At 55.8% G+C, this 17564-nt stretch overlaps 2 protein-coding genes across 2 annotated transcripts in view; both read left to right on the plus strand.

Moving 5' to 3' along the window:
• Positions 1-1535: 1535 nt before the first annotated feature.
• Positions 1536-4367, plus strand: HES2 (hes family bHLH transcription factor 2). The gene is made up of 4 exons (XM_082469314.1): positions 1536-1972; positions 2067-2162; positions 2460-2559; positions 2646-4367. The coding sequence occupies exons 1-4, from the start codon at positions 1928-1930 to the stop codon at positions 2894-2896; spliced, it is 492 nt and encodes a 163-aa protein (XP_082325440.1). The 5' UTR covers positions 1536-1927; the 3' UTR covers positions 2897-4367.
• A 7238-nt stretch (positions 4368-11605) lies between these two features.
• ACOT7 (acyl-CoA thioesterase 7) overlaps positions 11606-17564 on the plus strand; it is a 92515-nt gene continuing 86556 nt past the window's right edge. Inside the window, exon 1 of the mRNA XM_082469332.1 lies at positions 11606-11775. Coding sequence (XP_082325458.1) covers positions 11621-11775 — 155 coding nt within the window. The 5' untranslated portion in view covers positions 11606-11620. The remainder of the gene's footprint in view (positions 11776-17564) is intronic.

Below are 17564 nucleotides of genomic sequence, written 5' to 3' on the forward strand. Positions count from 1 at the left end.
AAATCTGGGGTAACTGAAAATGCTGTCTGCTTCCCCACCCTCCAGGCTTCAAACGGTGGTCCACAGGCATGGAGGGGGATGTTCTAGGAAGAACCTTCTTCCCCAGGAGCTAGTTTCAGGGTATCTCAGCAAGGATGCAGAGGTTGGTGCAGGGGGGCCTGTCGGCACAGAGCTGAGTGAGCCAGTGTGTGCGGCCAGGGGTGGCATGTGGGGCATCAGTTAAGGATCCATGAAGTCCTTTTCTTGAGCCCCTAAAGAATAATTAATGAGGGAATTCTATGGTGGTCCAGTGGTTAGGACTCCGCGCTTTCACTGCCAAGGGCAAGGGCTCAGTCCCTAGTCGGGGAACTAAGATCGCAAGCCAGGCGGTGTGGCCAAAAAAGAGAGAGAGAGAACAATTAATAACCTTGGAGGAGGCCGGGCCATAGGTACCCTGAGCTCAACGATTCAATTTGAGGAGACAGTGGCTCAGGCGTGCCCAGGCCCTGCTCCGCTAGATGTGTTGACTTATTCTCATAGTTAGGACTGTTACGGGGGTTAATGGAAAGGAGGGCCAAAAGGCACTTGACATACAGCATGTGCTCCATAAGTGGTGGCCAGTCAGGTACGGGTGGCGCGAGCTCCCACTCGACCGGATGCTCCGGGCCCCTTCCTGATGGGTGCGCTGGTCTTCTCAAGCCCTGCTTGGGGAGCACGCGGCCGGGGGGGACTTAGGCGGAGCGTTGAAGGTGGGGCGCGGAGATGGGGTTTGCGCGGCGGAGGGGAGGGCCCCCGTCCAGCACCCAGGACAGCGCCGGTCGGCTCCGCCCTGTGGTTCCTCCTCCCGGCCCGGCTAGGTGGGTCCAGCCCGCCATCCGCCCGCGAGTCGGCCCGGCAGTCCGCCGTGCTGGCCGTTGCCCGGCCAGCCGGTTGATGGAGGGCAGCCCCGAGCAGATGGGCGGGGGACGCCCAGCCAGTTTGCGGCAGCACCGGCCACGCGGCGAGGAGGCGGGCCCGGAGGGAGGAGATGGGCAGCAAAGAGCTGGCACCCAGGACTGCCCCGCCCCGCCCGTCACGTGAGCTCCGCCTGTGCTGTAGGTAGGAGCCCGGAGCTGGAGCCAGTGAAATGAAAATGAGCTCCGGGCGCCCCTGGGTTGCCTCGTTTTCTCTGGGCCTCAGTTTCCCCGTTCAAAACCGAGGACAGGGGAATCAGGTGGTCCCTAACTCGCTGAGGGCCGGAGGATTCTCTGGAGCCACCGGGGCCCTAGTTCTGCCTGGCCAGTTTCCAGCCGTTAGAGCCGGAGCAAGTTGAGGTCTCTTTCCGGGCCTCAGTCTTCCCTTCCAGCCCCGCAGAACAACTGGTGGGGCGAGTCCCTCCCCATAGTAGAAACCCGAGTGGTAGCTCCCTGAGGCCCGGGACTTGGGGGTCCTGCCGCCGCTGGCTAACCTGCCCAAGCCCAGGGCCGGGCTCAGAGGAGGCGCTGATCCCGAATGAGGGAAGAAGGGCGGCGTTGGACAAGAAGGGACAAGGGCCTGGCGCCACCCGCTCGCCTCCTGCCCGAGGGTCAGGGTAGCGAGGGCTTCGATGGCGCCCACACACACCCCTGCAGGTGCTCTGGGAGGAGGGCGCCCCGGGCTCGCAGCAGATGGGACTCGAAGGCCTGGAGCAGGAACCCGGGGCCTCCGCTGTCTCCCCTTCCGCCCCAACCCCGCGCAGGAACAAAGGCGGAGGTGGGACCCACAGGCGGCCTGACTCTGCGGGGCGGGACGGGGCGGAGCGGGCGCGCTGCCTCCTTAAAGCCGGGCTGCGGGCGTGGCGCGCGCTCCACTGGCGCCCGCTCCGGCCGCGCAGCAGACCTCACTGCGGGCCTCGGTCTGCGCTCGGTGTCTGGGCGGGCACAAGTCTCCCACGCGCGGGCCCCGCAGCGGCGCCGCTTTCCCGCCGAGCATGGGGCTGCCTCGGAGGGCAGGGGACCCGGCGGAGCTGCGCAAGGTAGGAGCCGGGGCCTGGCGTCTGGGGGCAGAGCGGCGGGGGCGGGGGCCTGGACGGCGACCCGCGTAACCGCGGCCTTCGCACCCGCCTGCAGAGCCTGAAGCCACTGCTGGAGAAGCGCCGCCGCGCGCGCATCAACGAGAGCCTGAGCCAGCTCAAGGGCCTCATCCTGTCGCTGCTGGGCAGGGAGGTGAGTGCCCGGGCGCTAGGGTACAGGCCGGGCGCACTGGGGCTGGGGGTAGGGGGTCCCGGGGCGCGGGGCGAGGAGGCCGGGCGGGCCGAGATGCCCTTGCCGGAGAAGCCGACGAGGGGACAACGCGCGGCGCCCAAGGCTGAGCCCGGGTCTGACAGGCTCGGCGGAGCCGACCCACCGCGGGCTACGGCGGGCCCGGCACCAGCTCCTGGGAGCGCGGTACTCACGGCAGCCTGCCGGAGGTCTGTCTTGTTTGTCCCTTTCTCTGTCCCTCTCCTTCGTGGCCGGGCGCAGAGCTCCCGCTTCTCGAAGCTGGAGAAAGCGGACATCCTGGAAATGACCGTGCGCTTCCTGCAGGAGCTGCCTGCGTCCTCCTGCCCGACGGCAGCGCCCAGTGAGTGACCCTGCCCCGCCCCGGCCCGGCTCCGCGCCCCGCGCCCCTCTCTCCACCCCGCGCCTCACGCCGCTCTCCCTCCGCAGCGCCCTCCGACAGCTACCGCGAGGGCTACCGAGCCTGCCTGGCGCGCCTGGCCCGCGTGCTACCCGCTTGCCGCGTCCTGGAGCCCGCCGTGAGCTCTCGCCTGCTGGAGCACTTGCGCCGGAGGGCGGCCAGCGCCACCCCCGACGGCGGGCGCGCGGGGGACTCCTGCGGCCCGCCCGGGCCCTCCCCGCCGCCCGCGCCCTCACCACCTGCGCCTCCTCGGGACCCAGGCCTCTGGCGGCCCTGGTAGTCCCCTGGCCGGTCCACGGGACCCTGCTGACAGCGTGGGACCAGGAATGCTGGACAGACTGAGGAAGCTCTTGGTGGTGGCTCTCCTTCACACCACGAGGGACCAGCCTGGTACCTACAACCTGGCCAGACCCGGATGTTTGTGAGCTGTGTGGCAGACTGACCTCCATGCGGGCTCAGGAAATAAGAGGAGAGGCCCACTCTCAGCCCCAAATTGGGGTGTCTGGGCTAGAGGTAGAGGGGCAGGTGGCTGCAGGGAGAAGAAAAAGCCTCCCACCCCAGTTGGTGGAAGGGTTCTAGGTCTGGGCCAGCCACTGCTGCCTGAGCAGCCCACACACCTGCCCCAGCGCTGGCACCAGCCCAAGGGCTGGGCCAGGAGCTCACCTGAGCCAGGTGCAGCAATCTGCTCTGACTGGTCACCACACTCCCAATCCTGCTTGAACCTGCCTTCTCGCCAGCTCAGCTTGGTAACCTCTGGGCACACAGCAGCAATGGCCTGAGGGGCTCTGAAGGCTGGGGAGTCATGACCTCCCCTCCTGGGCTCCCTGCCTAAAGCTTCCAATTATAGGGACAGGATGCAGCCAGGGCTCTGTTTCCCGGGGGGTGGGGGCTTCCTTAGGTAGTCTTGGGAAGGATTTATTTCCCCAAGCATTAAGTTAACACCTGTGTACCACACACCAGGCCAGGTGGTCTTGGGGTGTGAAAAAGGGGTGGGACAAGAATGAGGGTGCCCTGTGGCCTCAAGGAAGCTTGCCACCTTGAAGGGCCCAGGTCCAGCACAGAGCTGGTGCCAGTGTGAGGTGAGCAGGTCCCATGTCCTGGAGCAGCAGAAATTCAAGGGATGACACAGCAGGCTAAGGAACAGGAATCCCCCTTTCTCATTTTCTCTTCTGAACTGCTCTCTGCTACTGTCAGGACAGATAGCTGGGAGCAACTTGTTCTTAAGACTTTTCTTTCTTTCCCATGGAAGCCAGAGAGCCTTCAAAGGTCCAGTGGTGGTGGTGGGGTGCTGTGGATCCCAGCAGTGGGTGCCCAGGAGAAGGCCGGAGCAGCTGTGGCCCACCCTCAGTCGTGTTCCCAGCATCTCGTGGGGATTCGCTGAGCGTTTGTGGGAGGTTGCGAGTCCTCCCCCCAGTCCCCGGTCCAACAGCCTGTGCGAGGGACCAGGGCACTAGGGGCAAGAAGATAGAGCTGTTGGGGGGGGGGTCACTAAATTGAGCTATGCCACATAAACCCATGATGACCATGGCACTGATTCTGGTGGCAGGATATGGGGAAGCGGTGGGCATTACTGAGGAAGTCAATGTGAAGACAGCAGGGTGAGCCCACAGCAAGGGGGGCTGTCCTACCGCCTGTCTGGGCCCAGCTGGCTGGACTGCAAGCTCCTGCGGGGCAGGGCCGGGGCTGAGTGTACCGCCTTGTCCCCAAGGAACTCGGCACGTGGTGGGTCCTCAATAAACATCGTGAGCCAACGAATGGGTGATGTGACGGGCCCGCTCCACTGAACCCCGACAGACTGGTTGTTGCCTCAACGCCTATCCCCAGAGCCCTAATATCACTTTGAAAAGCTGCTGCCCCAGAGCATGAGCTCCCCGGGACAAATGTGGGGAAGGGTGTGGAGAGTAGGGAGGGCAGTTCCTTGGAACGCAAGCCTGCTTTCCTGAGCTGCCAGGAGCGAGTGGAGGGGGCACGTAACCCACAAGCCCATGCTTGCCACGAGAGTTCAAGTTTCTCCCTTGGGTCAAGGACGCCCATCCATCGGCACAAACTGGGCCGACTCCCTGTCCCTTTAAATAAGAGCTTTCAGTATGGGTTGAGATTCGGTAAAAACTGACCAACCAGAGGCCCCTCTCCTCCTTTCGACCACTGCTTGCTTCTGAGCCCCATCTGGGTCCCCAACTCTGTGACTCTCGTTGATCTGACCCCAATCAAGCCACAATACAAGCAGTCAGGGACGGGGCGTGTAGGTAGGCCAGTGACACACAGGGTCAGGCATTCCGGGGAGCTGAGCTGGCGGCCAGCCAGGCCTTGGCAAGGAGCTGAGACATGCCTGGGTGGGTGAGGCTCTGGGCCTGAGGCGAGAAGCCAGTTTCCCAGCAGGGACGTGCAAGAGCTGCCTAGAAGGTCTCAGCTGGTCCTCTGAGTTGGGCTTGTGAAATAGGGACGCCCACATCCCTCCCCTACAGGGCACCTGCAGGTGCCTCCCCCTGGCAGCTCCCCAGGTATTCCCAGAGCCCCAGTCTCATGGCCAAAGGTGAGCCCAGGGCAGAGCGGGCTTCTTCTGCGTGGGAGGGAAGCCGCCTCACTCAGGGGCATTTAATGATCCTTATAAGGCTCACAGAGTGCCCAGTGAACAGCTCTTGTAATGTCCTCTGTGTTCTGGTCCCATGACTCAGTCTAACTCTGTCTGGCTATCACGCTTGGTTAGAGGCAAGGCTCCCATGTCTCATAAACCAGTGGGTGAAATGGTCCAGTGACCGAAGCACAGTCAGGGCACTGAGCTGTCGGGGAGACCCAGGCTGGGGCCGGGCCCCACCTGTCCCCCGCACCAGTTAACTTGGAGAGGGCAGATCTCGTTTCCATGAGGGTTGCCAGGAAGGACTCCCCTAATAAACATTTACAAGTTACTCTGCTCCGCCTGTGAAGCCCGGACTCTGAGGAGGAGTCTTCCACTGGTTTATCTGGAATAGGATCAGAGTGAACAGAGCCTGCGGGGAACGCCTGGAAGGATCTGTGGCTTTGAAGAATCCGCGCCACCGTGCTTTGGGGTGACCACGGCACCTGGAGACAGCGGCGGCACGTCCCCATCGTGCGCAGGCAGCCACCTCCTACTCGAAACGTCAATAAGCAGCCGTATTTACTTTTTATTTATTAAAAAAAAATTTTTTTTTTGGCCTTGCCGCGAGGCATGTGGGATCTTAGTTCCCCGACCAGGGATCGAATCCGTGCCCCTTGCATCGGCAGTGCATAGTCTTAACCACTGGACCGCCAGGGAAGACTCCATATTTACTTTTTTTTTTTAATTAAAAAAATTTTTTTAAATTAATTAATTTTTGGCTGTATTGGCTCTTCGTTGCTGCGTGTGGGCTTCCTCTAGTTGCGGCGAGCGGGGGCTACTCTTCGTTGCAGTGAGGGCTTCTCACTGCGGTGGCTTCTCTTGTTGCGGAGCACGGGCTCTAGGTGCGCAGGCTTCAGTAGTTGTTGCACACGGGCTCAGCAGCTGTGGCTCGTGGGCTCCAGAGCGCAGGCTCAGTAGTTGTGGCACACGGGCTTAGCTGCTCCGTGGCACGTGGGATCTTCCCGGACCAGGGCTCGAGCCCGTGTCCCCTGCATTGGCAGGCGGATTCTTAACCACTGAGCCACCAGGGAAGTCCCCCATATTTACTTTTTAAAAACACACCAGGGTGGGACTTCCCTGGTGGTCCAGTGGTTAAGACTCTGCGGTTCCAATTCAGGGGGCGCCGGTTTGATCCCTGGTTGGGGAATGAAGATCCCACATGCCGTGGCACAGCCAAGAAATTAAAAATAAAGTGACAAGAGATTGTTAAAGCAATAATTGGTTATTTAACACACACACACACACACACACACACACACACACACACACACACCAGCTTGCTATAGCCGGTCCAGAGAACTAACCCACCCAATGATGTTATTTCCCTTTTTGCCTGGCCCCTTCCCCGTGTGGGTGCATCTCTGGGGTGCTGGGTGCCTGTGTGTGCATGTGCGTCCCTGTGCAGCCAGGTGGCCACGCTGCAGAGAGCTGCCCGGGCACTCGATGTTGGGGAGAACGCAGCCACCCACTGAGGGTTCCCAGTGAGGAACTGGTTTCACTCTGGGTTTTGAGAGGCCCTGGCAAAGCCCCAGCCACTTAAAGCAGCTATAATAAAACTCTGAATGGTTTCAGGAGCGTTGAGAAAGGCGCTAGAGGGCACACCCTAGGTGCACTCATGGTGTCTTGTCACCAAAGGGCCATTGGGGGGCAGTAGGGAGCAAGGGCTGGTGGCTGGTCACAGGACTGCGCTTTGTGAGCGAGGGGTTCCCTGGCCTGGGGGCTAAGGAAGGAGATTTCCAGCTGAACAAGTGCCTGCCGCTGGTTCTGTTTGGAGGGAGGGCCTGAGAGCCACCTGTCTTGGTGCTCGGTGAATTAAAAACCTCAGGGTTACTTCACTCTGTATGACAGACTCTAACTCCATCCACCTCATTACAAATACCTCCATTTCATTTCTTTTTATGGCTGAGTAATATTCCATTGTATATATGTGCCACATCTTCTTTATCCATTCATCTGTCGATGGACATTTAGATTGCTTCCATGTCCTGGCTATTGTAAATAGAGCTGCAATGAACATTTTGGTACATGACTCTTTTTGACCTATGGTTTTCTCAGGGTATATGCCCAGTAGTGGGATTGCTGGGTCGTATGGTAGTTCTATTTGTAGTTTTTTAAGGAACCTCCATACTGTCATACAGAGTGAAGTAAGTCAGAAAGAGAAAAACAAATACAGTATGCTAACACATATATACGGAATCTAAGGGGAAAAAAAAAAAAAAAAAAAGGCCATGAAGAACCTAGTGGCAAGACGGGAATAAAGACACAGACCTACTAGAGAATGGACTTGAGGATATGGGGAGGGGGTGGGGTGAGATGTGACAGGGTAAGAGAGTGTCATGGACATATATACACTACCAAATGTAAAATAGATAACTAGTGGGAAGCAGCCGCATAGCACAGGGAGATCAGCTCGGTGCTTTGTGACCATCTAGAGGGATGGGATGGGGAGGGTGGGAGGGAGGGAGATGCAAGAGGGAAGAGAAATGGGAACATATTGTATATGTATAACTGATTCACTTTGTTATAAAGCAGAAGCTAACACACCATTGTAAGGCAATTATACTTCAATAAAGATGTTAAAAAAAAAAAAAAAAACAAAACAAAACAAAACAAAACAAAAAAAAACCTCAGGGAACACAGGACAAAGTTCTTAAAGAGCAAAGAACCATTCTGGACCTCAGAAATCAGAGACAGATTCAGGTTTTATGTGGACTACATTTTGAGGCCCTCTGTAAGAAAACATGTAAAATTATGAGTATAGATTTAGGATGGAAGTGAATATTTATTCAGAAGGAAAAAATAAGTCACTTCAAACTAGTGGTGCCTGCAGGTTGACGTCCCATCCCTTTTGGTTTCTCCTTAAGCAATTTACCAACATACTTCCATAAATATGCTTCCTGGTGACAATCCTGGCCTCCCCCTGCTCCTAGAATTATTTTTTTTTAATCCTGGACCCTCGGCAGTGAAAGCACAGAGTCCTAACCACTGGACTGCGAGGGAACTCCCTCCTAGAACATTCTACTACCTGTCCTTGCTTGTGGGCGATCCAAGCTTAAGCCTCATCAGCCTCATGGTAAATCCACCCCTACCCAGAATGGGCTCTGGGTCTCCTGCAATGACAATAACGAGACAAATGCCTTCCATTTGCTTCCTCCACCCATTTCAGGCTAAATATTACAAGGTATAGACTCACACAAACATTGACATCATTCACGGCATTTTTCCCCCTTTGCACCACCTGGAAAGCTCGTTAAATGCAGATTTCTGGGTCCCACCTCCCGGGGTTCTGATTCCCTGTGTCTGAGTCAACAGCCTCATACCTTTCACCTGATGGGGGGTTAATCTGCTTGAGCGGAAACTCCCTGGTGGTCCAGTGGTTAGGACTCGCCGCTTTCACTGCAAGGCGCATGGGGTTCAATCTCTGGTCGGGGAACTACGATCCCATGGTGAGGCCAAAATATATATATATATATGCTTAAGCAGAGGCCACTCCTGAGTATGGGGGCAGCTGGGGGCTGGGCTGGGCGGGGGTGGGAGGTGGGGGTGGGAAAGGGAAGTTAGCATTCAGCTGGGTACAGAGTGTCCGTTTTGCAGGATAAGAAGAGTTCTGGAGATGGAATGGTGGTCATGGTTGCACAGCACTATGAATGTACTTAATACCACTGAAGTGCACGCGTAAAAATTGTTGAGATGCTAAATTTTATGTGTATTTTACCACCAAACAGTAAACTAAAAGATACCTTATCTGGAATTGGGGCAGCTACTCAACTGGGTCCTCTGGGATCCATCTGGTTTCCCAGGAACCAGACTGGTCAAGTAAATGAAGCTGCGATGCATCCTTTAGGTCTTTTAAGTGTGGCATTAATTCTTGCTACTCTAAGAATCTACATTGTTTTGATTTACTATCTTGGTTGGGGGCAGTTTGGAAGTTTGCACTTTTTTTAAAACAATGTGTTAGTAATTTATTTTTTTTAATTAATTAATTTATTTATTTATTTTTGGCTGCGTTTGGTCTTTGTTGCTGCGCGCGGGTTTTCTCTAGTTGCGGCGAGCAGAGGCTACTCTTCGTTGCGGTGCGCGGGCTTCTCATTGCGGTGGCTTCTCTTGTTGTGGAGCATGGGCTCTAGGCGCGCGGGCTTCAGTAGTTGTGGCACGCAGGCTCAGTAGTTGTGGCTCGCGGGCTCCAGAGTGCAGGCTCAGTAGTTGTGGCGCATGGGCTTAGTTGCTCCGCGGCATGTGGGATCTTCCCAGACCAGGGATCAAACCCGTGTCCCCTGCATTGGCAGGCGGATTCTCAACCTCTGTGCCACCAGGGAAGTCCCGGGACCTGGCTATTTAATCCGGAACCACTCAGTCTAGGAATTTAGTCCAGCAGGTGGTCAGAGCCAGGCTTTTTGTGTCCGGGATTTGTCCCCCAATCAGATTTTGAGCTTTCTGAAAAACAGAATGGGGACTTCCCTGGTGGTCCAGTGGTTAAGACTCCACGCTCCTAATGCAGGGAACTAGATCCCGCATGCTGCAAATAAAAGATCCCACATGCCGCAACTAAAAGATCCCACATGCTGCAACTAAAGTTCCCACACGCTGCAACGAAGATTCTGAGTGCCACAATTAAGACCCGGTGCAGCCAAATAAGTAAATAAATAAATATTAGAAAAAGAAAAGAACAGAATGTCTCCAACTCTCCCGGTGACATGCCCACCTATACAAGTAGGGCAGGGCCTCAGTAAATGCTCGTTCCATTGCACTGTCTGGGAAGGGTTGTTTAGAGAGAAAGAATGAGCAGGGAAGGTGAGCACAGAGAGGAAGAGAGGCCCTAACTTATTCGTGTGCTGGGCCCCTTACTTTCATTATCTCATTTAATCTTCCTAAAGGTCTGGAAGGTGAGTATTATTACACCCATTTAACAGATAAGGAATCCGCCTTGCCTAAGGCTCCAAAGCTGGCTGTTGCTCCTGGGTCCCATCATAAGAAATCCATCCATTTCAGGACCCATATTGCGAAGAGGTGGTGGTTAAATAGGCTTGGTGACCCTAGATGCTTGCACACTAGAAAATGAAACTTTCAGTGTAACAATCTTGAAATGATAGGCATGATCTGGTCAGCTCCCTCTGTTCCTGGGACTTAGAGACGTGTGGTGGGCCACCTCGCTGGTCTGGTAATGCAGGAGTAACCAGGATGAGCTATTTAGTTCAGTATAAATGGGCGAGCTTGAGTTCCATGGGTTTTGATTTTTAAAAATCTGACTACAGAAGCAATTTACGTATATTGTAAAAAATTGGGAGAAAGTCAAGTCTCATACAGGGTAATGGCTCTCCGAAATTACAGCACATTGGGACTTCCCTGGTGGCGCAGTGGTTAAGAATCCCCCTGCCAACGTAGGGGACACTGGTTCCAGCCCTGCTCCAGGAAGATCCCACATGCCACAGAGCAACTAAGCCCATGCGCCGCAACTACTGAGCCTGCGATCTAGAGCCCATGAGCCACAACTACTGAGCCCACGCGCCACAACTACTGAAGCCCGCATGCCTAGAGCCCGTACTCCACAACAAAGAGAAGCCACCGCAATGAGAAGCCCGTGCACCGCAACGAAGAGTAGTTCCCGCTCGCCGCAACTGGAGAAAGCCCGCGCGCAGCAAGGAAAACCCAACTCAGCCCCAAAATAAATAAATAAATAATTTTAAAAAATTACAGCACATAGATGTGATCCCCTTTCCCCTCTTTTCTGGGTGGATTTTGAGACACCGACTTGGCCTGGACTCCACTGCTGGGCACAGGGTGTGCAACAGAACAGATCAGCATCTTTAGAGCTCCTCACTGCAGGACACGCACCCCCAAGCAAACGCTCAGCACTCTCAGGAAGTCTTCCTGGAACAACTCAGAGGTGGTGTACATCGGGCGGTGTAGACGGACCCCAATTCCTGGCTTCTCTCCAGCAGCTGCGTGTTCCTGCAGCAGAGACACTCGCTGAGGCCTGATGGTTCCTGGCTCCCCGTTTTGTGCACCCACGTGCCTCCCAGCTCGGCCATGAATGCTCCTTTACGGGAAACCGCCCCCAATTTCCTCTCAGGGCTGATCTGAGAAGGCGAGTACCGGTCGCGGCCTCCCGAACTGCCGGGCGCGGGCAGGGGGAAGGCCGCATACAAACACGCGCCACGCGGGGCGAGGCTGACCCTCGAGGTCGCCCAGCCCCGCGCCGGCTCCGCCCAACCGCCGCCGAACCTTCTGGAAGCGGCGCCCCACCGCTGCCCCGCCGCCGCCAGAACCGGACGCCTGGGGAGCCGGCGCCGGCCCGGGGGCGGGACGAGGGCGGGTGCGCGGGGCGGGGCTTCGAAGGAAGCTGCGTTCGATTCGCCGCCGGCGCACAGGCCCCGCCTCTCCGGCGCAATGGCTCCGCCTCTCCCCTCCCCCTCCACGGCACCGCCCGGGCTAATTCATTCAGCGCCGGGCCTGCCAGACACCTGCGCGCTCCGTCAGGCTCCCGCCGCCGCCACCATGTCGGGCCCCGCCGCCGAGACCCCGTCCGCCATCCAGATCTGCCGGTAAGAGGGGCGCGCGGAGGGCGGGCGGCCAGGACTCCGAGTCGCCGCCCGGGCCTGGCCGACCCCCACCGGCCCCGCGCCCTCCCCTCCCCAGTCGCCGCCCACGCCGGGCCGGTCGCCTCCGGACCCCGCCCGTCCGCCCGCCGCGGCCGGGATGCGCCTCGGCTGCCGCAGATCCGGCAGCCTCCCCGCGCGCCGCCGCGCCGGCCTCCGGCGCATCTGCGGGGCGGCGCCGAGGTCACGCAGGCCGTTTGCGCGAGGAAGCGGCGCGGCGCCCTTCCCCGGGCGGGGGTCGGAGCGCAGCCCCACCACGTCCCGCCCTGCCCGTTGCCCGAGTGCCCCGGAGCCCCAGCCCAGGTCCCAGTGAGCCCCCTAATTCGGGGTCGTTATCCGGGCGGTGGTGCAAAGCCAACCGGATCCCCCGACATGTGCGGCGCAGGTAACCCGCTCGCTGGGCGGTGGCCGGAGCCGGTTGAGCCCATCGGTGGGCGCCCGAGTGGGCGGGGGCTGCACATATGCGGTCCCTTCAGTGCCCTGCCACGGTTTTGGGCGGGAGGCGGCTGAAAACAGGAAGAAGGGTAAATACCTTTCCCCTCTAACAGTTCACGGCTAAGAACAGAGGATGGTCCATTGAGCCCGGAAGCATCTCACACAAAGGGGGCAAGGGGTTGTTCTTGTCAGGGGACCATCCCTGCCTTCCGCCACCGGCACCGGTATATAGAGGGCCCCGAGGACGCCGGAGATCACGAGCCGGCTCATTTCCGACAGATGCGGGAGGGCAGCCTCAAGGTTACTTTCCATTCCCTTGGAAAGAACGGAAGCAGGCATGGTGGCATTGGAGCCTGAGCTAAGGAAAAGCGAGGAGTCTGGCAAGGCCGAACAGGCGCTGGGGACTGCAACAGGGCCTGTGCTGCTTGATGCACTGTTGATAGTGACCCCGCCTTCCTGTTTGGGGCCCGGTGCCTCAGATTTGGAGACCGGGCGTCACACTGACCTTGGGTCCAAGCCAGTTTGGTTTCCTGTGGATGGTGACATCTCCTCGGAATAGGCAAAGGCTGGGCAGACAGTGCTGGGTCGTGGGGTGCCCTGAACCCACCCCCACTTCTGACTGAGTCAAAGTCCTGTCCTCACCTCAAGGTCAGTTTTGACTTTTCTAGGGAGAAGAAATCTTTGGGGGAGCCTTGAGCCATTGATTTGTTATTGGCTGTGTGGCCGTTTTGGCGCCACCCACTCCAGGTTCCGAGGGCAAAAATAATAGAAGTGACTGATATCAGGAGACAGATGGGCCTGGAATCAGGTCCTTGGATCGGTCTCTGCCTCATATTGGCCGGGTGACCTTGCAGTTCGTGATTTGCTAAGGGCTCGTAACATCTCTCATCTCGCTTGGTTTGCCCAGCACCCCTGGGAGGGAAGATGGCAGGGAGCCCACCACTCTTGCCAGGGAAGAGGAGACTGAGGTCCCGGGAGACCCATTGCCTCTGTAAGGTCATCCGGACACAAGAGCCCAGGGCTCTTGCGGGGTGGGGAAGCACAGCTCCTGATGGGTCTTCTGCCTCCAGACCCACTTTCTTTCCACTGCGTTCCCAACAAAAGAACATACTGATTTCAATCTACTCGTGGAAGGCTGGGCTTTTATTTACTTCATCAGGATGATGAATAGCCCGTCCATACATATGACCTTTTTAAAAACCAGCTTCTAACATAGTTAATAGGCTTTTGGAGAGCCCGGACACTTCCACGTGGACGCGCACACTTCTTCTTACCCACGGCGCTTGCTTGCCGGGCTGCCGCTCGTATATTCACAATGGCATATTGTCTCTGACTGGGGACACGTGGGCAGGATACCTGGCTGAGGTGAGCCTCAGGTGGCCAACACACCTGCCCAAGGGAGTTGGAGGGGTTGTGATGAGGCCCGTGGTCACAGCGGCTTGGCCCTGAGAAACCCCAGGACACTGGAGTGGATGTAGCAGGGTGGGGAGCCCTTTAAGGACATCTGAGCTGACACCCCACGTTGAAAGAGGAGCCTCCTGGCCTAGGGCAACCCAGCCCATGAATTTAACAAGCTTCACTGGACGCCTCCAAGGGGTGAAGTGCCCTGAGGGAGGGACACGGACATGGAAAATTCAGTCCCCAGCTTAGCGGGTTCACAGTCTAGCAGGGAGAGGATGCCACACCCACCACCATCCTAGACGATTAAGAGGGTCCCGTGCTCTCGGTTCAGACGGAGGTGTTGAAGGGCTAGGGGCCCTAACGTCTGGGGAGGGCAGTGGTCAGAGCCAGCTCTCCAGTCCCAGGCCTGGGTGTGAATGTGGCCTCTGCCCCTTGGAAACTGCCTAACTTTCTGTGACCCGTTTTATCATGGGTTGTTTTGAGTGCTAAAGAAAGTGTATCTAGAGCCTGGCAGAACGGCTGGCACCTTGTAAGTAAACAGGAACTCTTTTTGTCTGAAAAGTGGGACCCAGGCTCAGGAAGCCAAGGGCTTAGGTTCGAATCCCAGCTCTGCCTCCTGCAGGTGTGGGCTTTAGGCCTCAGTATTCTTGTCTGTGAATCGGAGATAATAACAGTGCCTGTTTCATGGTGGCTGTGAGGATTAAAACCTTTGGCACAGTGCTGGGCAGTTAAAAACAGAGGGGGGAGTTTACCCCTGAGAGCCCAAGCTTTGGACAGCCAGACCGCTGTGGTGCGCTGTACCCTCCTGTACCCCCTGCAGTGGAAGCGTGGAGCCCTCACTGCTGGACTGCCGGGAATTCCCATGTCCCTCCTTCTTTTTTATCGAGCCCTACAGATGCAGGCTCTGGGACAGCATTTAAAGTCTCAGAAGAGCACTTTTCTTTTGGTTTATTCTGAATGATGTTAGTTCACATTTTGTTAGCAAATTGCTTTTTTCCTTGTTGGACTCAGAGTTCTAGAATGTCAGAATCAGAATGACCCCTAGGAGCCCCCAGCCCAACTCTGTTCCTTTACCGATGGGGGAAAATGAGGCTCTCAGAGGGGAAAGACTTGGCCTAGGGTGGCCTCGGACCCTGACAGCCAAGGGAGGGAAGGCAGCTGGTGGGTTGTTCCCTGTCCGGTGCTCCACTGTCGTGGTTTTCCACTGCTCAGCCTCACGTTCACGTCCGGTTGTGAGGCTGGATCATGGCATCAGTGTGGGCCCCTAGTAGGAGCCCCTGGGTGTTGGTTGAAGTGAAGTTGAAGGACATGTCCCATACCAGGTTGGTGGAGAGTACAACGTCCACTAGAACTTTCTGCAGTGATGGAGATGCTCCGCGTCTGCGCCGTCCAGTACGCCAGGCACTAGCCACAGGTGGCCAATGGGTGCCTGAAATGCAGTCAGACATGGAGGAACTGAATTTTTAATTGCATTCATTTAAATTTATTTAAATGTAAACGGGCTGGCCTCCTGTGGCTGGTGGCTACCTTATGGGATAGTGCAATAAGTAGAGGAATTTAAAAACCAGAATTCCTGGTAGGCCTCTGAGGGGCAGGGTTTCCTAAGGGAAGCTTGGAAGCTTTCTGGGGACTGTAGGCAGCTCTCCCAACAACAGAGCTAACGGAGGGGGACCTTGGCAGGTACATGGCCCAGGGCAGATACCCTGGAGTCCTTTGTAGGTAGATGTGTGAGGTCTACAGAGTTTCCTTTTGCTTGCCCTGCTTGTAGGTGTAAATCCACTAGGAAGTGTCTTCAGCTCAGGGATTGCTTTGTTCACTGCTGTACCATGAATGCCCAGCAAAGTGCCTGGCATCTGGTAGATGTGCCAATAAAGATTAGTGGAATGGACTTGAATTTTAGTACAAGCACACCTCATTTTATTGTGTCTCACTTTATTGCACTTTGAATATATTGCTGTGTTTTTTTTGTTTTTTTTTTTACAAATTGAAGGTTTGTGGCAACTTTGCATTGTCAGGTGATGGTTAGCATTTTTTTTTTTTTTTTGATGGTTAGCATTTTTTGGCGATAAAGTTTTTTTAACTAAAAAAATTTTTTTATTGACGTATAGTTGCTGTACAGTATTACATAAGTTACAGGTGAACAATATAGTGATTCACAATTTTTAAAGGTTATACTCCATTTATAGTTATTAGAAAATATTGGCTATATTCCTCGTGTCATAGGTATAAAATAAAGTGTTTTTAAAATTATTACACATTTAATAGTGTAAACATAACTTTTACATGCACTAGGAAGCCAGAATAGTCATGTGACTTGCTTTATCTTCGAGGTATGCCCGTTTGGAATTTTTTTTCTTTGGGGCTTTGTCTTTGGGTTTACAGGGAAGTCAGTGAAAACATAGAATCTGAGTTACAGAAACCGCACTCGGAGTTAGTATTCTGGCACATTCCATAACGCGATGCACAGTGCTGGCTCCCTTCCTGCGGGGATGCGGGAGCTGTGGGTGAAGATGCAGTCTTTGCAGCCCAGGGAGCCTGTGGTGGGCCAGGCTGTGCTCACCCACCGTCCAGCCTCCCCGTCAGTGGGCCAGGCAGCCTGGCATCGCCCTCGCCTTGGCACCACTGTTTCCCAGCTCCCTGGTTTCAGTCAGGCCAGGAGTGGCTTCCCCCTGTGGGTGGCGCTTCTCTGGGTGGGGCCCAGCCTGGGGTGACTATGCCCTGTGCCTCCCGGTCCACTTTCTTTCACTCTCAGAGGTATCCTGAGGAGGAGGGTAAATTATATGGTCACCCCGCCTGCGGGCTACCTACATCTGAATAACTGAGGAAGCTTATTATAAATACTGATTTTCTGCATGCAAATTATGCTTCAGTAGAAAAGTCAACAACATGCAGATTTTTTTAAAAAAGAAAATTATTTATTTATTTGGTTGCACTGGGTCTTAGTTGTGGAAGGCGGGCTCCTTATTTGTGGCTCACGGGCTCCTTAGTTGTGTCAGGCTGGCTCCTCAGTTGTGGCACGCGAACTCTCAGTTGCGGCATGCATGTGGGATCTAGTTCCCTGACCAGGGATTGAACCCGGGTCCCCCGCTCTGGGAGCGTGGAGTCCCATCCACTGAGCCACCAGGGAAGTCCCCAAAATGCAGATTTTAAAACATTTATGAGATCCTTGGGGAAACGTGAATAGTCCCTTGACAGTTAGGGATACTAAGGAATTTCTGGTGGTTTTTTTGGCCCTGCCATGAGGCCTGTGGGACCCTAGTGATCTCGGAGAGGCAGCAGCAGTGAGTGGTAGTGATCTCGGAGAGGCAGCAGCAGTGAGTGGTAGTGATCTCGGAGAGGCAGCAGCAGTGAGTGGTGGCTTGAAGCGAGATCTTAGTGCCCTCCCAGGAATTGAACCTGGGCAGCCTGGATGAAAACCAGGAATCCAAGCCGCTAGTTCACCAGGGGCTAGAGTCTAGAAGCAAAGTTCCCCTGGTTCTTACCCCCACTGAAAAATGCATTTCTCAAGGAGGCAAAAAGTGTAAAAACAGGTACAAAGTTTATCATTAGAGACACAGCACAACACGTGGGAGAGCTCACAGAGAAACAGTTTGTTTAGTTAAGACAGAAGCAGGGCAGAGATGCACACCCGGAGAGAAAGGGTGTGGGCGTCCCCCCTAATGAGGAGGAACAGTGAAGAGGCGGTTAAGTCATTTATATAGGGCAGTTCTTCCGGGTCTTTGTTTACCTTTGGCCAATTACCTGGTTTCTTTTTCCACACCTGACCTGCCCTAGGACCCTCCCCAACCTGTGTGCACAACTTTTTTCCAAGATGGATTCCGGCCCAGAGGCCTATGGGGGGCCTTGGCATCACCTATTCTGGGTGATTTTTGACCCCCAAGGAGCCTTTCTGCACAGGT

Source organism: Balaenoptera physalus (genome assembly GCF_965194825.1).
Source record: "Balaenoptera physalus genome assembly, chromosome: 1".
Classification (NCBI taxonomy): Eukaryota; Metazoa; Chordata; class Mammalia; order Artiodactyla; family Balaenopteridae; genus Balaenoptera; species Balaenoptera physalus.